At 38.0% G+C, this 26224-nt stretch overlaps 1 protein-coding gene across 1 annotated transcript in view; it reads right to left on the bottom strand.

Annotated features, from left to right (window-relative positions):
* Positions 1–26224, bottom strand: part of LOC140171709 (probable E3 ubiquitin-protein ligase HERC4) — a 79201-nt gene that overhangs the window by 35197 nt on the left and 17780 nt on the right. Inside the window, exons 6-14 of the mRNA XM_072195007.1 lie at positions 26118–26209; positions 25477–25607; positions 24437–24806; positions 22574–22749; positions 16618–16723; positions 14650–14842; positions 10322–10488; positions 5900–6010; positions 4459–4548 (exon numbers count right to left, since the gene is read on the bottom strand). Coding sequence (XP_072051108.1) covers positions 4459–4548; positions 5900–6010; positions 10322–10488; positions 14650–14842; positions 16618–16723; positions 22574–22749; positions 24437–24806; positions 25477–25607; positions 26118–26209 — 1436 coding nt within the window. The remainder of the gene's footprint in view (positions 1–4458; positions 4549–5899; positions 6011–10321; positions 10489–14649; positions 14843–16617; positions 16724–22573; positions 22750–24436; positions 24807–25476; positions 25608–26117; positions 26210–26224) is intronic.

Genomic DNA, 26224 nt, shown 5'->3' with positions numbered 1-26224 from the left:
GTCACATTTGTAACCACAGCTGCAATATGTTGTTATGCATCATCTGTTCAGTGTGCAAGTGATGAGCCACCCTCTCCATTCCTAACATGTGAGCGCATGTTGACATTTGACTTCCTTCGAATTATTATGTGGTTTATGAGTATTTTTGGCATTTTTGGAAATATGTATGCACTTTACACCAGATTTAGACACAGGGGGGAAAGTAACAAAGTCCAGTTTCTTCTCATCACAAACCTCTCAATATCTGATCTCACTATGTGCATATACCTTATCATTTTGCTTTCAGTAGATGGGTATTATGCAAACTTTTTCCCATCTAATTCTGAAACCTGGAGAAGAAGTGCGTTATGTAGATTTGCTGGGGCTTTATCTGTATTATCCAGTGAGGCTTCAGCTTTCTTTATAACACTTATAAGCATAGACAGGTTTCTGGGTATTAAGTACCCATTCGGTGGTCGACGATTAGGAACAGCATTAGCGCGTTCATTAGTAGGCATACTCTGGCTGGTTGCAGCCAGTTTTAGCATTGCCTCCTTTGTTTTATCAGGCATAGATTCTGATGTTTACAGAAATTCAGAGGTTTGTGTTGGCCTCCCAATATCAAAACTCAAGGTTTATAATGAAATTTCTATTGCCATTAAGGATATTATTGGATCTGGTACAGGAATTAAAGTTGGGCACCCATACCACAAAACAAAGAACACCCTAGATTCTAGCAAAATGACCATGTATCTATCCACAGCAATGTTTACTTGTCTCAACTTTGTCTGTTTCTTAGTAGTTGGCTTCTGTTACATAAACATTTTCATCACTGCTAGAAAAACTAGCAGAGATTGCGGACGTTCTCGTCAATCAAATGAAGAAGTACGCATGGCTATGAAAATGTCTCTTCTTGTCCTCACAGACCTTTGTTGCTGGGTACCAATTGGGATTGTATCGATCCTTGTCCAGGCTGGTGCAGTTGAAGTCAGTCCTACAGCTTATGCCTGGATAGCAACATTTGTGCTGCCAGTCAATTCTACCATCAATCCATTTCTGTATACATTTGCAGGGGTTTTATTTAACAAAGAGAAATGCCCATGTTGCAAACACAGAGCTCAAGAAGAGAACATCCCAATGAGGGAAATTGGTGGTCAAAGAAATTAAAAACAAGACCCAAAAAAATCATTTCTTGCAGAAAGTTGAAATCAAAGTGAGAAATAATTGGGATGTTGCAATACCTTGGTGCTTACGTCCATCTATTCAAAATCCTGTCACAGGAGAGTGGAAGTGGCCCCTGGTTCATCCAAAATGGCCCCTGGTTCACTCTAAATCTTGGTGAACCAGGGGCCACTGCTCTCTTATTTTAACTCTTGGAGAGTGATTATGATGGATGGAAACGTCAAGGCCACCTTTGTTTTGTGCGGAAATTTATAATTCAATGTACATATTTTATCATATCATTTAAAGGACAAGGTTGTATTAGTGAACTATTGTATGACACACTCATATGTTTGAAATTAAAAAACAAAACATATTTTTTATGAAAAACAAAACGTTTTTTTAATTTGTGTGCATATTTGTAGAATTGATGTTTACATCAGAGTTGACAGGTAAGTTTATGGAGAGAGTAGACATTGAGGTGCTATTATCAGTTTTTATTCAGTTTTAGGCTTGTTGTAAAACAAGGTGGTTTTCAAACCACAAGTCTCCCCTGCTTTCCCACCAAATATCATGAACCTGTGACAATCAATGGCAATTTGACCCCGGATGACCCCAAAATGACCTTGTCATTCATTGTCTCATTAAAAGTGTTCATTCCTACTAAATATCATGAACATGTGACAATCTATGTTGATGTGACCCTAGATGACCCTGAATGACCCCAAAATGAACTTGACATTCTTTGTCTCACTCCCACCAAATATCATGAACCTGTGACAATTTATAACAATTTGACCTTGGATGACCCCAAAATGACCTCCATTTGTGGTTGTTCATACCAAATTTCATGAACATGCAACAATCTATAGTGATTTAACCCAGGATGACCCCGAATGATCCCAAAATGACCTTGACTTTTTGTCTTGCTTCCAGGGACTGGTCATTACAACCATATTTCATAAACCTTTGACAATCTATAGTGATGACCCCCATATGACCTTAGCCCACCTCACCCACTCTACCTCTACCCAACCCTCCCACCACACCCTAACTCACCCCCTAAGTAGCTCACCTTACCCCAACCTACCTCACACCTGAGCCCACCCCAACATGTATATACCTTTCTACATGCAGTGTGATTAAGCATAGACCATGAAGACATGGACTGTCATCTGCAGCATATCCTTTGAAGCTATGATCGTCTCGCCTGAACACAAAGACAAGATAGTCTTCAAACCTGCCATCGAATCGATTTACCGTACAAAAGGTCAATAACTCAACTCTCGTCCACTCAATTGCATTATCAGTCGCAAACCAATGGAATGTTGTGTTCTGAGCATCCGTGCAATCATGACGTTGAAACCAAGGCTTATGTAATGCAAATTGAAACTCATCCACTGCCAGAGTAACAGGTAGTGTTAGATAAATCAAAACGGTGAATATATGTATTATTTAATTAACTTGAAACTGCAGCAAATAAGCATTTTTGACCGTTTCATTTCTTGTAACTATAATTGTTTTGTGACAACAGAGTTTACATTACAGTCGTAACTGTGTCAGAGACAATGTATGTACTTCGATTGAATGCCGCTTCTTTCAAACATGCTTGTTTGTTTTGTTTTATTTCTTCTTTTGCCTGGGTTACTCATTCAGTGGATGTTTTAAGGTATCCTATGTTCTTCCATGAGGCCCAGGGGAATCCAACAGGTGCGAGCGAGACGTACATGGTCTCAGCATAATGTGAAATTTCTATAGAATTACGATCTAGACGACCGTCCATCTCTTCATGGTCTATGGATTAAGAGAGAATTATATACTATGTGCCAGATATGAGATTCAGAGAGGTGTGCACATAAATTAGGCAAATTACCAACTTCATTACCATATTTTGCGATAAAAATCTAAGCAGGTGTGCAACTACTGTTAAAGTGGACATTTTCGCGGTACATTCATTTTGTGCTTTTTGCGCACAACACAGCTACCGCAAAAAAACCACGCGAATATGTTCTTTTAATGTATAGGTCTATGTAAGAAAACTCAAAATCGCGAAATTAAAAACAAGCAATGTAGTTCAAAATCGGCAAATCGCGAAAAATTACAAATACAAAAATTGCCACTTTTACAGTAGTAGATATCCTTAATTTGACCAGGTTTTGCTACCATATGCCAATCAGATCTGGAGATAATTTGTGCACAAGAAGAGTTTCGCATAAATATGCAACTAAATGCGCATACTTTTTGCCAAAAAACTAATCAGGTGATCAGGAGGTGCGTATCATTCCTGCCACCAGGTTTCGTTACCATACCCCTGACGGATCTTGAGATATCGGTCCACAAACTCCGATATCAATTTGCGATGATTTTTGCATACATTATGCAAATAAGCTATTTTAATTTGCATATTTTTTCACCGAAATAACACACAGGCACAGAGCACACTTGGATATCCTTCCTACCAACAAGTAATACCCCTTGTGGGTCTTATGGATCCCCAGATACAGCTCTGGATGTAGGCATGTATGGATGGACAAACAGGAAAGTGATTTCTAAGTCTCATTCTGAACATAATTCAGGCGAGACAAAAAGGAATACGGCAAGCAACTGCCAAATATGCAGATTTGAGAAATTGAAAAAATGCGGAGTTTAAAAATTGGCAATTTTCAATTGATAAAAACTAAAACTAAAAAAAAAAAGCACACTGCATGCATTAGATTTCAAGCTCCCATGCGACACGAGACGAATCCATTATTTTTTGCCTAAGCAAATATAATTTCAAAATGTAAACATGAGGCAGCCATGCATTAGGCTATTCCAAATCCACACCACCCTTGTGGAAAATTTTGAAAATATCTTCCACAGGAGTATGAATTTCAAATGGAATTACCACATTATTAGCAGCTCCATTTGAAACTCACCCTCCCTCTGTGGAAGATGCAGGTTGAATCTTTCTCAGATGGTGTATGAAATTCAAACAGAGCTGCCTAATGGGTTCATTCCATTTGAAATTCATACTCCCCTTGTGGAAGATATTTTCAAAATCTTTAAATGGAATAACCCATTCTTGCATTCACACAATGAAATGAAACCCAAGGCTGGGTTAACCCCCCTGAGCACTACCTGCTGATCTAACATTGCCCCTGATTGGTCAATTACATGATATCTTCACTTTAATCACCAATCAGAATGGAGCTTTGCAAATAATTCACCCAATTTGCGTGGTGAAATTATTCTAACAATGCTGCTGATTGGTCCAATTGATAATGAAAACTTCTTTTTGGCCAATCGGCAGGTAGTTCTCATGGGGTTAATACTTACTCTCATTTGTAAGAGTGCATCCACCTCAAGGAGCTGGGTTTTGGCTTGGGCGTCGAAGACAAATGGGTAGTCGCAGAAATTGAAATCATCCTAAGAATATAAACAATTAATGGCAAAATTAAGTTGTAACAAAGCTAAACTTGAGCTTAGTTTGTCCTAAGAAATAAATACATGCTATATTGATTTATGATAAAATTGATCAACTTTAATAAGAAATAGATCAATTTGCGGAAAAGTTGGGCTAACTATTTTCTTCAGATTAATTTTTTTAAATATGTACCTTTGATGGTAACAGTTATTTGTAAAACACATCAATGTGTACATTCACTTGAACATTCACATTCAATACAGTCAATGAAATTATCAGCATTGCAGAACACGCCAGCAAAGAAAATCATCTCATAAACCGGGACAATCCAAAAATTCTTGCGGTGTGCAACAAGAAACACCAGATGGATAAGAGGGTCTATCTGGATCCTGAGGAGATCACTGCCAAATTTGAAGGAGAGCCTAATGAATGGTGATGAGGGACCATTCCAACTTAGTCATATCTATGACCAATTGATCCAGAGGGCTTCATCATCTGATGACATCATTCCATCCAACGAAGGATTAATTGGCATTCACCATAGAGAAAGGCAACAGGTAGGATTGACAAAACTGTATGGAAAACATGGGAGTTTTTTACTTGAAAACTTTTTAAATATTTAAGTTTTTTCATTTTTCCCTGCTTTCCATTTGGCAATAGCCTATCTAGACTGAGAATAATCATGACCACAGTAAGTTTAGATTTTTATTATTATTTACTGGTTTTTTTCAAGTGTTTCTTCTTTGGGATATTCATGTAATGTGTTGTGCCAATAATGCCAATAATTAATATTATAATACATGCTAAACACTACATGCAAATGCATACACATAGTGCCTATACAAAACATGGAAGTGAAGAAGAACTGATTGTCTCTTGTTATGCACTTCTTTAGCTGAACATTCCATGCATCATAATATGATCCGATTCTCTTTGCATGATAAACAGGTTTGCTGCATCAACAATTTCCCTGGTAAACTGCTTCACTTCAAGTTCAGTAGATGTGTATATCACTGGTTGCAGTATTGAATCTTATGCATAAAGTTAATCATGCAGGGCATAAAGCAGACATACAAGGGCGGCTTGTTGGTATGTTTGTGGCACAACATTGATGTCACTACCAAACTTGAGGCAAACCAAAGTATAGCTACTCCAGTTGAAATGCATACACCTCCAATGGAGGACATGACCTTAATCTCCCACAACGGGAGTGTGAATTTCAAATGGGATTACCTGAATGGGTGACTCCATTTGAAATCTACACCCCCTGTGTGGAAGATTCAGGTCATGTCTTCCATAGGGAGTGTATGGATTTCAAATAGAATAGGCCTGTTAATTCTGTAGCTTACTCACCCCGCTTTTCAATAACCATTCTACAAAATGGTTCTTAATATCAGTAGCACTGGCAATCTCAGGAATGTAGAATAAATAGTAAGGCAAGATTTCTCCATGCTCAGTATTGACCTATTAAAGTAATAAAAAAATATCAATAGCAAATTACATAATGGGTGTGTAACAGTAAGGCGACAAATAAAAACTCTGTTCTACATGGCCGGCAAACTTTTTTTCTTTTACAGCAAATGACTCTAAAAATCACTTAACTTTGTAAATAAATCACATTTTTTTTTGCAATTTATTACCTCGATTTGCATGCATTTTTTTCAGTCAAAATAAACCCACTTTTTGCCCAAAACAGCTGATTTTACATGTATACAGCAAATTTAAAAGAAAAAAAATTAAAAATAGAAAATCTGGGTCGGTCTGGCCCGTAGAATAGGGTTTTTTCATCGACTTATATGAAATTGACAATGTTTCTACTTCACTGTGTGGCATTTTACATATATGACACAATCTGGTTCTATCAGACCAATTAAAGCAGGGTTGCTGAATTTTTTGATTAAAAAAAATCAGATTTTTTAAATTTAAATCAGATTAAAACAAAATTTAAATGAGATTTTTAAAAATTTAAACCAATTTTTTAAATTTCTTTTAATTTCAAGAACTGCTATACCCCATGATAAAGTCAAGAGAGACCAGTGGAATGCTAGATATATGCACAATCCTATCAGGTATTTACAAACAAATCAAGAAAAAAACTAGATGGACCGCGGTTCTCGGATGTCGCGGTTTTCGACGCAAAGCGTCGACCGTGATGCCTCCACCAAAGGGAGTGATGTGGCACATACTCACAAGTTGATACAAAGCTGGGTGACCCCGGATGACCCCAAAATGACCTTCCAAATATTTGGCTCTAAATGTTGACTGTACCCACCAAGTTTCATGTACGTATGACAGTTTTATTAATTTGACCTCAGATGACCCCTGGGTGACCCCAAAATGACCTCCCAAAAATTTGGCTCTAAATGTTGACAGTACCCACCAAGTTTCATGCCCATCCAACAGTTTTTACTAATTTGACCTCAGATGACCCCTGGATGACCTCGGATGACCCCGAAATGACCTTCCAAAAATTTGGCTCTATATATTGACTGTACCCACCAAATTTCATACCCATACAACAGTTTTTATTAATTTGACCTCAGATGACCCCTGGGTGACCCTGGATGACCCCAAAATGACCTTCCAAAAATTAGGCTCTAAATGTTGACTGTACCCACCAAGTTTCATTCCCATACGACAGTTTTTACTAATTTGACCTCAGATGACCCCTGGGTGACCCCAAATGACCCCAAAATGACCTTCCGAAAATTCGGCTCTAAATGTTGACTGTACCTACCAAGTTTCATGGCCATATGACAGTTTTTGCTAATTTGACCTTAAATGACCCCTGCATGACCTCAGGTGACCTTGACCCACTAACCAATACAAACTTGTTCTGCCTGGGGTCAAGATGCACCCACCCACCAAGTTTGAGGAACATGCGACCCTAGTCTCCGAGAAAAGAGGTAAATAAGGAAAATGAGCCCCTGACCTCAAATGACCTTTTACCTCAGTATATGACCTTGAACCTCACCCAAAAAAAAAAGTAGCCAGAGTTTTTGACCATGACCCACCTATCCTGAAAATCTGAAGTCAATCCGCCCATCCATGCCCGAGATATGGCATCCGGACGGAAGCACGGAAGGACGGAAGGACGGAAGCACGGAAGCACGGACATTGCAAAAACAGTATGCCTCGCGGTGGAGGCATAAAAAAGAGTTTACTGAGTATATCCATGGTAACTTTGAGGTAGACTTGTAGATGTATGGCTGGGCTATTCATTGGTATCGAGTCAAACTATGTTCTCATACAGTATCATCTGAGTGAGTTCTTACCTTAAAGAGTTTACTGAGTATACCCATGGCTACTTTGAGGTAGACTTGTAGATGTATGGCTGGGCTATTCATTGGTATCGAGTCAAACTATGTTCTCATACAGTATCATCTGAGTGAGTTCTTACCTTAAAGAGTTTACTGAGTATACCCATGGCTACTTTGAGGTAGACTTGTAGATGGATGGCTGGGCTATTCATTGGTATTGAGTCAAACTATGTTCTCATACAGTATCATCTGAGTGAGTTCTTACCTTAAAGAGTTTACTGAGTATACCCATGGCTACTTTGAGGTAGACTTGTAGATGTATGGCTGGGCTATTCATTGGTATCGAGTCAAACAATGTTCTCATACAGTATCATCTGAGTGAGTTCTTACCTTAAAGAGTTTACTGAGTATACCCATGGCTACTTTGAGGTAGACTTGTAGATGTATGGCTGGGCTATTCATTGGTATCGAGTCAAACTATGTTCTCATACAGTATCATCTGAGTGAGTTCTTACCTTAAAGAGTTTACTGAGTATACCCATGGCTACTTTGAGGTAGACTTGTAGATGTATGGCTGGGCTATTCATTGGTATTGAGTCAAACTGTGTTCTCATACAGTATCATCTGAGTGAGTTCTTACCTTAAAGAGTTTACTGAGTATACCCATGGCTACTTTGAGGTAGACTTGTAGATGTATGGCTGGGCTATTCATTGGTATTGAGTCAAACTGTGTTCTCATACAGTATCATCTGAGTGAGTTCTTACCTTAAAGAGTTTACTGAGTATACCCATGGCTACTTTGAGGTAGACTTGTAGATGTATGGCTGGGCTATTCATTGGTATCGAGTCAAACAATGTTCTCATACAGTATCATCTGAGTGAGTTCTTACCTTAAAGAGTTTACTGAGTATACCCATGGCTACTTTGAGGTAGACTTGTAGATGGATGGCTGGGCTATTCATTGGTATTGAGTCAAACTGTGTTCTCATACAGTATCATCTGACTGAGTTCTTACCTTAAACAGTTTACTGAGTATACCCATGGCTACTTTGAGGTAGACTTGTAGATGGATGGCTGGGCTATTCATTGGTATTGAGTCAAACTGTGTTCTCATACAGTATCATCTGAGTGAGTTCTTACCTTAAAGAGTTTACTGAGTATACCCATGGCTACTTTGAGGTAGACTTGTAGATGGATGGCTGGGCTATTCACTGATATTGAGTCAAACTGTGTTCTCATACAGTATCATCTGAGTGAGTTCTTACCTTAAAGAGTTTACTGAGTATACCCATGGCTACTTTGAGGTAGACTTGTAGATGTATGGCTGGGCTATTCATTGGTATTGAGTCAAACTATGTTCTCATACAGTATCATCTGACTGAGTTCTTACCTTAAAGAGTTTACTGAGTATACCCATGGCTACTTTGAGGTAGACTTGTAGATGTATGGCTGGGCTATTCACTGATATTGAGTCAAACTATGTTCTCATACAGTATCATCTGACTGAGTTCTTACCTTAAACAGTTTACTGAGTATACCCATGGCTACTTTGAGGTAGACTTGTAGATGGATGGCTGGGCTATTCACTGATATTGAGTCAAACTATGTTCTCATACAGTATCATCTGAGTGAGTTCTTACCTTAAAGCGTTTACTGAGTATACCCATGGCTACTTTGAGGTAGACTTGTAGATGTATGGCTGGGCTATTCATTGGTATTGAGTCAAACTATGTTCTCATACAGTATCATCTGAGTGAGTTCTTACCTTAAAGAGTTTACTGAGTATACCCATGGCTACTTTGAGGTAGACTTGTAGATGGATGGCTGGGCTATTCACTGATATTGAGTCAAACTATGTTCTCATACAGTATCATCTGAGTGAGTTCTTACCTTAAAGAGTTTACTGAGTATACCCATGGCTACTTTGGGGTAGACTTGTAGATGGATGGCTGGGCTATTCACTGATATTGAGTCAAACTATGTTCTCATACAGTATCATCTGAGTGAGTTCTTACCTTAAAGAGTTTACTGAGTATACCCATGGCTACTTTGAGGTAGACTTGTAGATGGATGGCTGGACTATTCATTGGTATTGAGTCAAACTATGTTCTCATACAGTATCATCTGAGTGAGTTCTTACCTTAAAGAGTTTACTGAGTATACCCATGGCTACTTTGAGGTAGACTTGGAGATGGATGGCTGGGCTATTCACTGATATTGAGTCAAACTGTGTTCTCATACAGTATCATCTGAGTGAGTTCTTACCTTAAAGAGTTTACTGAGTATACCCATGGCTACTTTGAGGTAGACTTGTAGATGGATGGCTGGACTATTCATTGGTATTGAGTCAAACTATGTTCTCATACAGTATCATCTGAGTGAGTTCTTACCTTAAAGAGTTTACTGAGTATACCCATGGCTACTTTGAGGTAGACTTGTAGATGGATGGCTGGACTATTCATTGGTATTGAGTCAAACTATGTTCTCATACAGTATCATCTGAGTGAGTTCTTACCTTAAAGAGTTTACTGAGTATACCCATGGCTACTTTGAGGTAGACTTGTAGATGAACGGCTGGGCTATTCATTGGTATTGGAAGCTCAAGAATGTGCTGTACAAATTTCTTGTAACATCCGAGTATACGATTCAAATGTCTGGGTTGCATGGTGGACCACCAATACGCTGAATTGTAAAGAAAAGAAATGAAATGACATGATTATTCTTTCTGTGATGGTGAAGCTATGAAAAAAGAACATGACTGTAGAATTTCTTCTCATCCCCATGAGTTAGGAGTAAGTCATGGGTAAGAAATCGTATGCAGATGTCTTGCGTGTGGTAGATGGCACGGTGACACAGTGGTGTGTCACCTCATACTCTCGAGGTAGCTGGAGGCCGTGGGCAGGGCTGTGACACTTGTATTCAATCCTTGTATAAAAAGTGAAGTCACTTCGCGGCAGTTTAATTTACACATCGGCAGTTTGATTGACAGTTGCCAGTGAGTTTGGTACCGTAATAAGGCTTTAGCCTTAAAATTACGTATGTGTGCGCAACAAGGTTGTGCATAATACTTTAATAGTGAAACAGACTTATCCCGTATTTTGGTTGACACTTGCTGGGCAGTTTAGTACCCCAAATTTTTCCAAGATAGCGCACATCGACTGCTATTAATTCGGACCCTTTCTGGCAAAAATACCGTTTATTTAACCAGAGTCAACATAGGGGCATCGGTTCAAATATTTTCTAGCATATTGAGCTAACACCTCAGCTACTTGGTTTTTCAAAATTTGGGAAAGAAATGGCCAAATGTTTGTCATTTTTCGCCATTTAGATTTTTTTACAGAAACGACAAAAATATGCATCACCTCTTTCACAAGTCAACCTCTTATACAAGACATACCACCACATGCATGATTGCGCCTTGTCTATGTAACCAACTTCATTTGCACAAACGTGTGGCTTATCCTATAGTTTATTACTCCTCGAGAATCCTTGTTGTGGGTTCGAATCCCGCAGCGTCAATGTGTTGTGCAGTTCATAAGACTCTCTTGACTCTCCCCACCCAGGTTTACAAATGGGTACCGACAATATTCAATGCCAGGAATGTAACACTTTCCACTTTTACAGTACATGAACTAAGAATTTGTTGGTTGCAACACATAGTAGCGTACGTGAAGGACAAAATATGTTTTTGAAGGATATGATACTAATAACGGAGCCGAAACTCCTCCACTGCTTTCTCTTAGTGGCCCGATGCCATTTGATATTACAGTTTAACGCGGCTGTGTACTCTAGATATTGTTTCTTTCGCAAAATTGAGTTTTTTTGATATGTTTGTACTTTGTTATGTTTTTTTATAAATACAAGGAATGAAAATCCAGATTTCTAAACTCCAACTGCAATATTTTAAGGATTTTATTTCACTCTTCCACTCGTGTTTGAAATTGAAAAGGAAAGAAAACCTTTGTTGTACCAGCAGGGTACACGCGCAAGAACAACGCATCGCGTTATGTAACGCGCAATTTGTTAACGCACAAATACGCTACGATACGCGACGCTTATCTGCATGCGTGGCGCATCTTATGGAAAAGCACTGATTTCACAAAAACCTAGTGGTCAAATGGCTCCGTTTTAGCTGATAAAATGTGGGTTTTTTCAAGTTCTTTCCCCGATTTAAATATCAAGTTATGAATGGATTTCGCTCAAACTTCTCAAGGGGCCGTGGATTTACCCGATGTTCATGTTATGTAAGGTAGAAAAACGAGAAGTGCCGCATTCTCCTGTGAGATTCTATGAAAGTGCAAAATGTGACCACTTTAAACTTCAACGGCCATTATTTCAATGTTCATTTTCTCGGTAAAATGACGATTTAGGTACACGATAACTCAATAAATACAGCATCTATAGGTAAGCAAATATGATCATTGTAAAAAGCATGATCGACTCAAGAAACGGTTTTCTCATTTTTTTATATTTTGGTCTATTTCCGATTTTAGGCATCATTTTGTGCAAATAGGCGTTTGTGAATTAAAAAAAGTTCAATTTGATGCCTTATATGGTCAATATCTCAAAAATAAGGCCAATATCAAAAAAAAAAAAAAAACGTTTTTGGAATGGAGCCTCAAGATTGAGCTAAAAACAAAATAAAATATTTTGGAAAGAGTGTTTTTTGTTATGATGTACCTAACAAATATTGCCAAAAACTCACTTTTTGTGATTTTCTTCATAATTGTTGTTTTTACCCCAAATCTGTATTTATATTAAGATTTATTGATGTCTTGCCTTCATAAAATGTATACTTTTATATGTCTTCTTGTGAATAATTACAAAGTTATTGCACTTTTACTACATGCATGTCTGAGAGTACACAGCTGCCTTAAGGTTCAAACTATTAAACTGTATCTTTAATAGTTAAAACAGAATAACTATTATTATATCACTCATACATAAATTCTAGACAGTTCATTGGTTGATTACCATTTATCATTTTTACCATCACCCTCTCCGTGTGATAGTCTTTACTATCATAGTGCTCTGTCAGAGTGCGCCTGCGCTAAGCTGTGCGCTGACTCTTGACTCGCCGATTTAATTATGGGGTGGACCCCAAAATGTGAAGTATATCACGGCAAAACATGGTGTTATGTTGATGAAAAATGTATTTCCTACCTTAAATAGTATTTTAGTAATAGAATTTATGCATGAGTGATATAAAACAAATATTAACTGTCTTAAGGGCGTACTACACCCATATATTGGTTTGATTGGTCTAAATAAATATTTTTTCATTTATAGCTAGGCGATATATGCACGGATCATGTGAAATAAAAAAAAATATGAAAAAAAGAAGAAAAAAAGTGCTTTTAAACAATTGTAGTAAGTCATTTTAGCCCTATATATATTTTGTTTACTGTATCCTAGTTACTCAGATGCGTGTTTCATAACAAACCATGATTTATTCTATTCAGCATGTTCAAGTAGGGTACATGAATAGAATACATTAAATCCTTTGTTATACTCTCTATAGAAAATCTAGTGGTGCATGCAAAATATATAAACACTTACACAATGGATGTATAGTCATTAGTCAATAATATTATAATGTGTTGTTAGGAGAAGAAAAGGCTATTAGGTCACCGTATGTCAGGTTATAGGTCAATTGGTTCAGGTCAAATTTAAGCATCAATTTTGAATACACATGTGAGAGTTTGTGATATCATAATGAGGAATAATTTTGATATTCTGTCTTTAACTGGATATATATCGAGAAGTGCAAGGTGGATATACTAATATACCTTGGGATGTAAATGGTGAGTACAATTTAGAATGCCTAGTTGCGATGGATTTCACAAATAAATATAAAATAGTTACCAAAATCACAAACGTTAAGCTTACGGAAAACTACCCAATATGGTGGTATAGGTGACAAGAAATACAATTTTTTTCAACATTGCTGTAGTATGGTTGTGGTAACCTGTTACCTGTGGCTTAATTAAGTTTCAGTGAAATAATGTCGCAAGTTAAAATACAAAATATAGCTCAACATTGAAAATAGAAGCATTTTAACCAGTTCCTTTTTGATAGTTGTGGAGCACCAAGTTCATGAAGTCATAAAAGAAATCAGGAACCACTTATTCCCATTTTACATATCAACTTTATTTCCCTAACGTGTTAGCAACACATATCCAAAATTTTAACGAAATCCGTTGATAGTAAGCTTTCCAAAATGAAGTGAATTTAAATCATCAGTGATGTACCACCTTTTGGCTTCTACTTTTAAAAGCATGTAAGCTACGTTGATACCGATGCCACCAATAAAACGAGAAGATTTGCCCCTTCATTTTGCATACCACTTTGTCCATTTTTTTTGTAATTTCTTCACAAAATGCAAAAAAATGCAAAAAAAAAATCAATGGGTGTAGTACCCCCTTAAATTCGTGTAATGGTCGAAATATAATCACTCGGTGAAAGATGTATTGTTCCATTCCACTCGCCGTGCCGGCTCGTGGAATGGAACAATCCATCTTTCACCTCGTGATTATATTTCACCATCACACAGACAGTTAATATTTGTATATAGGATATAAGCTCTAAACCTTTACGCCACTATATGAAACGGAAAATTTTGAAACATATTTTGTTCTTCACGTACGCCACTATGTGTTTCGACCGACGAATTGTGTGACAACTGAGACACATATTGGGCTCTTCCAGTTCAAATCCACACGCCCCCTATAGAAGACATGACCTTCATCCTCCACATAGGGAATGCAAATTTCAAATGGGGTTACCTGAATGGATGACTCCATCTAGAATAGACCATTATTTAAAAAAAAATTCCACACTTACAAAGAACTTTAGCTCCTGCCGCCTCTAACGCCAGCAAAGCTTGTGCAAAGACGGCACTGCAGCTGGCATACTTGTCTAAGGAAGGCTCGTCCAGGACGGTGCATTCCATCATTAGAAGGTACAGTCTCAAGGCTTCAATGTCTGGAGGTGACTTGGGGAGATACGGAGCAAGATGATGGATCGCACCTGCTATCTGAAAAGGCAATAGACGCATAAATAGAAAATATGAAACTTTAATAAGGGCATAGGCAGGTATGAGACTGCACTTTCCTAAAAACCTCAGAAACAACAGAAAATGTGTGTGGAATTGGGCAAAAAGTACCAAAAGCTGAATTCAGTTTAAAAACTGAAAATTCTCATGCCTGCTAAAATGCAAAGATGCAAAAATAGAAAATAATGAAACTTAAGGTGGGTCATAGGCAGGCCTAGAAATGTAAAGATGGAAAATAATGAAACTTAAGGTGGGTCATAGGCAGGCCTAGAAATGCAAAGATGCAAAAATTGAGAATAATGACACTTAAGGTGGGTCATAGGCAGGCCTAGAAATGCAAAGATGCAAAAATTGAGATTAATGAAACTTAAGGTGGGTCATAGGCAGGCCTAGAAATGCAAAGACACAAAAATAGGAAATAATATAACTTAATGGCTATTTCCCGCTAAAATGTCAAAATAGCCCTAAAAAAATATGGGACAATTTTTAACAGAAAGAAACCAATGGAAGGAAACAATTGGCTGGAAGAAAACATGTGGCTCGAAGTAAATGGGGATTTAAGGTACTTTGCCCCGGAATTCATTAAGTAGCCCCAAAAGTTAAATTACGGGGGTAAGTAGCCCCCAAAATAAAATAAAAGGGTATTTTGAGGCCTGGTATCTGCTTCACAAGATTTATAAAGGTATAATGAGCAGTAAATTGGTTATTCTAAGTAAAATCCACACTACCCCTGTGGAAGATTTAGCTAAAGTATTCCAAAGGGGGAGTATGAGTTTTGAATACAGTAGACAATTGGGTAACTTCCATTTGAAATACTCACTCCAGTTGTGGAAGATATATGTAAAGCCATAATACAGGGATAGTATGGGTATCAAAATGATTAAGTCTGAACAATTATATTTGACAAACATACTCCCTCTGTTGAAGATATTTCCAAAATCTTCCACATGGGCAGTGTGATTTCAACTGGAATAGCCCTTTCTTTGTCAAAGAGAGATTCAAGTTAGCTCAATTTTGTCGAGAGGGTCGTTAGTCCAAAAACCCAATAACTTAGTTATAAACCCTAACCCTTACCGTAACTTAACCCTAATCTATATCCTAAGCCCTAATCCTAACCCTAAAACATAATCCTAATGGACTATTCCATATAAAATTCAAACTATCCCTGTGGAAGATTTTGGAAACAGGTTCCACAGGGGGAGTATGATTTTTAAATAGAATTAGCCCATTAAGCAGCTCTATTTGATTTCCATACACCCTCTGAGAAAGATTCAACCTGAATCTTCCACAGACTGAGGAGGATGAATTTCAATTAGAGTTAGTTAATGTGCTAATTCCATTTGAAATTCATACTCCCCCTGTGGAAGATATTTCCAAAATCTTCCACAGGGGTAGTGTGAATTTTAAATGGAATAGCCCAATCTAAAATGTTCTAAACCCTAACTCGAACCCTTTTCAGACAAATGACCTCTTGTGCTGTTACTTCCTATAGGCAAAATATTAAATTCTTGATCATGAGAGGATGTACCTTCTGCGTACTGTTGTGTCAGCATACTTTTCGTGGAATAACACAATCGCGCAACAGAACCTCTTCCTTGCCCAGCGACGATCATATTCGAAGTGTGATTGGTCAATTCTCAAAAGCTGTGCTTGCTAGGTAAGCATGTGGTCTTGCGTGGTAAGCTTGATGCAAATATATGTGCGTACCCAAGTTGGCTCTCATGATCGAGAATTTGATATTTTATCTCCTAACTTACATGATCTACCACTGCCTGGTGAGTTGCTATTGACTGGAAGGCCTCTCTTGCTGTATCCATGTCTACTCCGTGATTCTGTCTACTGCTACCACAATGAGCATTGTATCTGTAAAAGAAAACATTGACAAAATAATTTGTCTCTGAAAATTTTATTGTAATAGTGCTCAGCGTTTCTATTTTCTCGCATGGGCAGCGCCAACTCGACAAACATCAGTAATTTCTGACCATTCATTTATACATTCATTCATTCATTCATTCATTCATTCATTCATTTATTCATTTATTTATTTATTTATTTGGAAAATGCTTTTATGATTTGATGCATCTGAACCTCAATTTCATTAATAAATTTCAGTGGATTCACTTGTTTTTTTTTTTTGAAATCAAAATTTGAATATATTTTGCAGTAAGCCAATTGTAGGAAAGGGTGCTAAGATTGCCATCTAACAAATTTTGTGATTGACGTATAGCCGCAGGCCATTCATAACGGCTTATGGGACTCGCTAAAGCCCCTATAGGCATTTCCCATTATTGCGAGCTGGGGTGGTGGAAAATACATACGCATTTGCATTTACACAAAAGTGTTAATATAGTCAAATTTTGTGCAGCTATTTTGCGATGTACGGAAAAAAATGTGTCACAGTTGTCCGTGAATGCGTTGCAAATTACGATGCGTTACCGCTTAATGCAGGCACTGCTTGGGTGTAAAATTTTACTTGGGTAGTGAGAATAAAACTGAATTCTTCATAGCCGGTACTTCTCAAGGTCTTAGTAAACTTCCGCCATTGCAATTTGGGAGACAGCGTCATTAAACCATCTGATAATGTTTGGAACTTGGGCACAGTACTTGACTCTCGCCTAACGATGACTCCTCACATAAATAGCATAATTTCTTCAATCAATTTCCAGCTCCATAATATTCGCCGTATTTGTTACTTTTTGGACCACAAAACACTTCACACAGTTGTGCAAGCTCTCGGGATATCACGTCTTGACACCGGGAATGCTCTCTTCTATGCAGCAAAATCAAAAGACCTTGATCGTTTGCAGTCCCTCCAACACAAAGCAGCCAAACTAATATTTTATGTCGCCAGACTTGATAGCCCCACTTCATTAATGCATGACCTTCACTGGTTACCAGTAAGAGATCGAATCAAATTCAAACTCTGTCTGTACGTCTTCAAATGTTTGCATGAATCTGCTCCTTCATACCTCACTGAATTACTCTCTTACAGAACACGTTCATCTGGACCCGTCAAAAGATCCTCTATGCATGGATACCAGTCTTCTGAACACTCACATCTGTAAAAATCGAAGTGGTGACAAGTCTTTTCGTTCCGCTGGACCAGCGGAACGAAAAGGACTGCCTCCCGCGTAACATCAGGGAGGCAACCTCGGTGGCAACATTAAAAAAATCTTAAGGCTCATTATTATCCTTTTTGAGTCTTTGCTTTTGTTCATTCTCTTGTTTTTGCAGTGTATCACTTAGTGATTTGATCTTTTTGTAATAGCGCTTTAAAAGCTCTTTTATGTATGTCTGCATGTATGTATGTATATATGTAGAACAAGTACCGTCGGATCCGTAGCAGTCGCTGCGGGACAAGGAATTAAATTTTGCAGTGTTGGTGTCTTTGAAGCAGGTTCAAGTTTGACCCCTATTTTGACCTGTGACCCCTCTGTGAGCTTAACCTTTGAGGGCGCTCATCTTAAAATAATGCCAGAAAGGGTATTTCCATCCACACCAAAAAAAAAAAATCAAAATTTGAAAAATTGTGTTCGGAAACCAATTTTGGACACATTTGATGTCCAAACGATTTTCGGGAAAAAGCGTCATGACATCAAAAGTGTTCGAAACCGATTTCGGACACTTTTGATTTCCAAACAATTTTCGGGGAAAAAGCGTCTTGACATCGAAATTGTTCGGACACCGATTCCAGACACTTTTGATGTCCAAACGATTTTCGGGAAAAAGCTTCTTGACATCAAAAGTGTTCGGAATCCGATTTCGGACACATTTGATGTCCAAACGATTTTCGGGGAAAAAGCGTCTTGACATCAAAAGTGTTCGGAAACCGATTTCGGACACTTTTGATGTCCAAACGATTTTCAGGAAAAAGCGTCTTGACATCGAAAGTGTTCGGAAACCGATTTCGGCCACGTTTGATGTCCAAACGATTTTCGGAAAAAAAGCGTCTTGACTCCAAAATGGTTCGGAACCCTTTTCGGACCCTTTGGTGTCCAAAAGATTTTTGGGGAAAAAAGCGTCTTGACATCAAAAGTGTTCGGAAACCGATTTCGGACACTTTTGATGTCCAAACGATTTTCGGGGAAAAGCGTCTTGACATCAAAAGTGTTCGGAAACCGATTTCGGACACTTTTGATGTCCAAACGATTTTCGAAAAAAAGCGTCTTGACATCAAAAGTGTTCGGAAACCGATTTCGGACACTTTTGATGTCCAAACGATTTTCGGGGAAAAAGCGTCTTGACATCAAAAGTGTTCGGAAACCGATTTCGGACACTTTTGATGTCCAAACGATTTTCGGGAAAAAGCGTCTTGACATCAAAAGTGTTCGAAACCGATTTCGGACACTTTTGATGTCCAAACGATTTTCGGGAAAAAGCGTCTTGACATCAAAAGTGTTCGAAACCGATTTCAAACAATTTTGATGTCCAAACGATTTTCGGAAAAAAAGCGTCTTGACATCGAAAGTGTTCGGAAACCGATTTCAGACACTTTTGATAACTGCCCTCTATTTTCCCAAATTTCCCTTAACTGCCCTCTATTTTCCCAAATTTCCCTTAATTCTTGTCAATTTCCCTTAATTCATCTGAATGTTCCCAATTCTCCCTCAATTTCCCTCATTTTCCCAAATTTCCTTAAATTCCTCTATTTTCCCAAATTTCCTTAATTCACCTGAATTTCCTGAATTTCCTTAATTCTCCTGAATTTTCCCAAATTTCCCTTAATTTCCCTCAATTTTCCCCAATTTCCCTCAATTTCCCTTAATTGCCCACAAAATCAATTAATTCACCTGAATTTCCCTCAATTTCCCCAAAATTGCCCTTAATTTCCCCCATTCCCCTCAATTTCCCTCATGTTCCCCAAATTTCCCAAATTTCCCTTAATTGCCCTATAGGCCCTCTCCCTCACAAAGTAGTACCATAGCCATGCGACAAACGATGTTGACGTAACAGCATTTTTTAGAAATTGTTGAAAATCGTGTATATGCCCCTTTACTGCCCTAATTAGCATATTTCGGACGACACTCTTTTCCAGTATGGGGCCGGTACCTGCCTTCCCCCTCACCAAGTACCATAGCCATGCGACAAACGATGTTGACATAACAGCATTTTTTAGAAATTGTTGAAAATCGTTTGTCAATTTCCCTTAATTCATCTGAATGTTCCCAATTCTCCCTCAATTTCCCTCATTTTCCCAAATTTCCCTTTTAAATTCCTCTATTTTCCCAAATTTCCTTAATTCACCTGAATTTCCTTAATTCTCCTGAATTTTCCCAAATTTCCTTAATTTCCTCAATTTTCCCCAATTTCCTCAATTTCCCTTAAGGGGTACTACACCCTGGCCAATTTTGTGCCCATTTTGCATTTTCTCAAAACTTATAGCACATTGGTAACAAGTAAGATATGTATATTATAGGGGCAAGGACTACAACTACTGTACTGAAATTTCAGCAACTCAAAGCAAGTAGTTATTGATTAATTGATCAAATAATGGGTTTCCCTCATTTTTAACTGTAACTCCACAACTGTTGTCTGTGCTGAAATAAAATTTCCAATACAGTAGTTGTAGTCCTTGCCCCTATAATATACACATTTTACTTGTCCCCAATGCGCTATAATTTTTGAGAAAAATGCAAAAATAGGCACAAAATTGGGCAGGGGTGTAGTACCCCCTTAATTGCCCACAAAATCAATTAATTCACCTGAATTTCCTCAATTTCCTTAATTCCCCAAAATTGCCCTTAATTTCCCCATTCCCTCAATTTCCCTCATGTTCCCCACTTTTCCCAAATTTCCCTTAATTGCCCTATAGGCCCTCTCCCTCACAAAGTAGTACCATAGCCATGCGACAAACGATGTTGACGTAACAGCATTTTTTAGAAATTGTTGAAAATCGTGTATATGCCCCTTTAATGACCTAATTAGCATATTTCGGGACGAAACTCTTCTCCAGTATGGGGCCGGTACCACCTGCCTCCCCCCTCACCAAGTACCATAGCCATGCGACAAACGATGTTCACGTAACAGCATTTTTTAGAAATTGTTGAAAATCTTGTAATGCCCTTTTAATGACCTAATTCGCATATTTCGGGACGCATCTCTTTCCCAGTATGGGGCCGGTACCTGCCTTCCCCCTCACCAAGTACCATAGCCATGCGACAAACGATGTTAACGTAACAGCATTTTTTAGAAATTGTTGAAAATCATGTAATGCCCTTTTAATGACCTAATTAGCATATTTCGGGACGAAACTCTTTTTCCAGTATGGGGCGGTATATGCCCTCCCCTCACCAAGTACCATAGCCATGCGACAAACGATGTTGACGTAACAGCATCTTTTAGTGTTTGTTACTAACGGACGCACGGACGGACTAACGGACAGACTAACGGAGAGACATGGTGACTTATAGAGCTGCTACCCGCAGCTAAAAATAGTCTGATGATCGCCGTGAGGCGTGAAACTACTAGTTACTAGATGCTGAATATTATTTAGCCAAAATTGTTTTATTATGTAGAAAAATATGCACTTTTTCTGATACCAAATTTCAGAAACAATGAGGGATGGGCCGTCAATCTGGTCACATATCTTAAGGCCAGAGTAATGGAAGACACATTCGTCCACGCCCGAATTTGAGATTTCTTGATATTTATCAACACTAAAATGTATTCTTTCACTTGGAACTGATAAAATACAACTTGTTAATATTTACACGTATTTTTTGCTTGATTTATTTCACTCTTTTCAACTCTAAAAAGTCACATGGCTCAAGACAGCTTAGTAAATTGGCGGGAAATAATGAGTCAGAAATGCGCTGAATGCGAAATATTGTGATTACGCTGCAGCGATTCAAGCGTCAAGCGTGACGCTGGCGTTAACTCTGCGTATGTCCAACGCAGTCAAGGCGATTCGGTATGTTTTTAACGCCGGCAAATGCGGTGTAAACAAAACACAAATTTGCAGTCAAAATGCCACTTAGATTTTTTAATTATTTTGAATTTTGGCGCACTAAAAGCAGACATTATAAATTCATTGTTGCAAAAAGATGCATATTAAGAACATGCACCAGGTACAGCTATTACAAGCGTGAAAGTCTTGCCATTTTAAAATATAAGGACATTTTGTGCATAATTTTGACATATTTTTACTAAAACGTCGATTTCTCATAGTTCACTTTTGACAATATTGCACGATTTTTGTGACAAGATAACTCGAAAAATATGCAAGCAAAAGGTAAACTTTTTGCACTATCGTTTAGAGTACATCAAAGTCTAGGGAAGGTTTTCTCATTTTTTCAAAATATTTGTTTTAAACAAAAATATACACCATTATGTGCAATTTTTAGCTGAATAGAATGACAAAATTGCTTTTTTCACATGTTTTTTTCAATATTTCGAAAAAAGAGACGAATTTAAAAAAAATAAAAAAAACCTTCCCTAAGTTCATGTCTCTTCTTCATTAAAAGCTAACTGATTTTTTTTTACTCCTAACTGATTTTTTTAAGTTGTCACAAACAAATTGGGGTAAAAAGTGATTTTTGTGATTTTATCAAAAACTTCGAGATTTTTGAAAAATCTGACGTCACCATGGGATTCCTTGACTCATTTCCTTTCCAAAAATGTATAATTTTATATACTTTGGAGATACAATTCAGAAATAATGATGCTCGAAAAGGTCCATGTTCTCTCCCATTACTCTGCCCTTAAGTGACTTACTTTGTTAACAGTGATGCATTCAAACAAGCTGCTGAAGTAAAGACCATTTCAACTGACTTCTTCACCTCTCCTGACAGTGGCGCATCATTCTTGACTCTCCCCAGGAGAGGCAGGATGTGGTTCTCGATTGTAGCCAATCTCTTGTGATTCGCAAGTATTCTGAAGTCCAGTGGTTCCTGACAAGGAAAAGATATTTGAAATATTTATTTAGGATTATATTTTTGTGTGGGAAAAGTGCTTTTCTTGTTTGTCCCTCAGGGAAAGCAACATATCTGCATTTCTGAGTCATCAGATGTCTTGGGGAAAAAACCATAAGTTTGATGACAGTCTATAAACAAAAGTGTTTTTGTTAGGAGGCTAACCCCATCCCTCCCTGTAACTTAAAGTGTGAAATATTGAAAATTCCAACTGCGACCAATATTTTAACTAGTATTTTACAAACATAATCAGACTTTTGACCCCCCTTAAGTTTGTTCGGCTTTTATTAGGCGGAAATTATTTGGCTTTTGTTACTGCAAATGCGCCAATAAAGTCCCAACTCACGCACAGAATTCACATAAATGTGCATAGGTCACACATTACATAATACACAACTAACGTAAGCATTAAGCGCCAAACTACGTGCATGCCATTCTATTTTTTTTTTCAGCCTTATATAAACTGAACAACTTTAATGAAAGGACTTTCATTTACAGCATGTCATCAATCTTTTGGTTTGTTACCTTACATGCATCTGTGTTTTTAGTTTAAATTATTCAGTATCAAGCCTTGAAATAAGCAGGCGCGGGGAGCAAATTTGCTCTCGTAAAGCCACCAATTACTCCTGGTCCTTGTAAAATTCATGAACCAGGAGCAATTTTCTAAAATAAATTGCTCCTGGTTACAGTTTTGCACTTGATGCTGTCGTGCTGGTATGCTGTATTGTATATGCAGAAAAGAATTTAATATTTGAAAATTGCTCCTGTTTCTTCAGAAATTGCTCCTGGTACTTGTAAAATCTCAGTGAACCAGGAGCAATGTTCGAAACAAATTGCTCCTGGTTCCAATCTGCTTATTTCAAGGCTTGTTCAGTATCCCCATGCAGGGTTGCCAAACTTGCGATTTGGTAGCCCAATTGGGTGGCCTTTGAAGATTTTCCCCGTGACTTTTGACAATTTCCTGTCCAATAGAAACCAATGGTTAAGAAAAAAATTTGATGACTTAACGTTTATTTGACCTGTGATCGGGCTGAAATGGTTTGCCAACCCTGTCCCCAGGGGCAAAGTGATTTTCATCATTCCTTGTTCTATAGTCTGTCTTGAGTAACGCCATATTGGATTTTGCGGCAGCAGATTCAAATTGTACGCGACAACTAATCTCACGAGCCTGGCGATGCAACCAGATAAACGCACCGATTCGAATCTGCCACTGCGAAATATAACGTTACGAGACGAGACAGATTATAGCATACCTTCTGTATTGTTTGTTTGAATTTGTTGGTCCCCTTTGTTTTGTAGCATATTGTAAATAATGTTTGGCTATCAAACTTTACCTACTTCCATGCCCACATCTGTTACTTGTTTACTTTAACAATCTGTGTTTATTTTCTTTCCCCACATCATGCTGTGACTTATGTACAAGGCTTGAAATAAGGTGGGCCCACAAATATTAGTGAGGGCCTCAAAAAGTTATGATCCAGGGCCAGGATCCAAAGCCCAAATGGAACTCAGGAATTCTGGCTTTTCAAGGCATAGAGTACACCCTTCAATAGCTTGATGTGGATTATATATTTGGGCCTGCAAAAATATGTGAGGGCCCAAAAGATTTAAGATCAGAAGTTCTAGCTGGCTTATTTCAAGGCCTGCATATTTACATTTAACTTACATTTTTTTGTGACACTGAACAGAAACACTGTAAGCCTCCTGCATACACTGCCCTCACATACACCGCATCCTCATCTCTCCCGTCCACCGACATCACGCCGTCCTCCTCATGTCGTTTCTGTTGCTTAGCAACCCTCGACTCCCCATTGTCGTCCTCCATTGGACTGTCGCCCCTCTGTTTAACACCTGATGTACTAGGCTTATCTGGAGTTCGTTTTGGTGTGCTGAACTGTGCCCAAGGGCCTCTCAGGATTGCTGGAGTGACTTGGACTAGGTTGTTTGCCGAGGATTCCCGACCTAATTGACTGCTGGCATTTAGACCAAAACTGTACATGCGTCCGGTGAATGATGCATAGGCTACTGTGTGCTTTCTGTTGGGGAGCAATTGTAAGAGAAATGAGATTGGGTTATTCCAGTTGAAATCCACACTCCCTCTGCGGAAGATTTTGGAAATATCTTCCGCAGGGGGAGTATATTTTTCAAATAGAATTGGTCAGAGTTAATCTTTTTACAACTAATACTCCCCCTGTATTATGGCTTTACATATCTTCCACATCTGGAGTGAGTATTTCAAATGGAAGTTACCCAACTCTCTATTCTATTCTAAACTCATACTCCCTCTGTGGAAGACTTTAGCTAAATCTTCCACAGGGGTAGTGTGGATTTTGAATAGTTATCAGCTAATTTACAATTCAAATCCTTAAACACTATGGACCACAATGGCCTCATCCCAATTGCATAGTTCAATAACCTCAATCAAACACTCATAGTGCAAAATTTGACCTCAAGTTTTTTTCACTTGTTTGTCGACAAAAATTTAATGTCGGATTCCAAGTTTTGGCGACATGTCGCCAAAGAAAAATGAAACGACAACAAGTCTAGTAATATTACCTGCTTGTATATTAATGAGTAGTACGCAGGTAATACGGATTTGAATCCAGTTGCTGTTTGACCAATGAGATCACAGAATTCTTATCAACTAAACGATAAAACTTGACACAATTTTTTTAATTCTTTGAATTTGATATTGTTCTAATTTACCGTCCACAGGCCAATTGTGATATATCTGTTCCCATAAAATCAAAGACTTTGCGAGGGTTGACTTCACTTTTGGTGGCATTATGGCCCAGCCTTCCATGAGTACCATCACCAAAGGTAAACACACCACCTTCCTGTTATAGGGAAACAACAAATTAGAATATTACAGACATAAAGCCCCCCCAAAAGATTGGTCTCAAAAATATTTGACCAGAAAGCTAAGTACTATATATGCGGTTTTTTTAAAAATTATAATTATTATTTAAGAAAAGAATATGCGCTACGCAGGATTTTCTTATACTGAATTTAAGGCCCACTTTTTTACTGCTTTTTCGGCCCACTTTTTATTACCGCTTTTTGACAACTAAAAATAAAAAAATAAAGCAATCATCTTAGAAGAAAACATTCTCCAACAACTTTAACTCCATGGACACTACAAGTTCTAAGAACTATTTTGATTGGTTAAAAAGAGGGCTATATCACGTATTGAGCCAATCAGAGATGTGGTAAGTATATAGTTAGTGGGGCTGAAGGCTGAAATTGCTGAGAGAGAAAAACTCTGATTGGTTACTCAGATGATTATATCATGTAATCAACCAATCAGGAGCTCTGTAAGAAACATGCCCATGGGGTTAAATACTTGCCACAGTAATCATTGATGTGTGGTCTTCTCCACAAGAAATATACTTCACTTTCTGTGAACGCAAACTCTTTAGTAGTGTTGGGTAGTAACGATCTAAAAAAGAAGATA

The sequence above is a fragment of the Amphiura filiformis genome, chromosome 15, assembly GCF_039555335.1.
Source record: "Amphiura filiformis chromosome 15, Afil_fr2py, whole genome shotgun sequence".
Taxonomy (NCBI): Eukaryota; Metazoa; Echinodermata; class Ophiuroidea; order Amphilepidida; family Amphiuridae; genus Amphiura; species Amphiura filiformis.
This window is presented reverse-complemented; position numbering and strand designations above follow the sequence as displayed.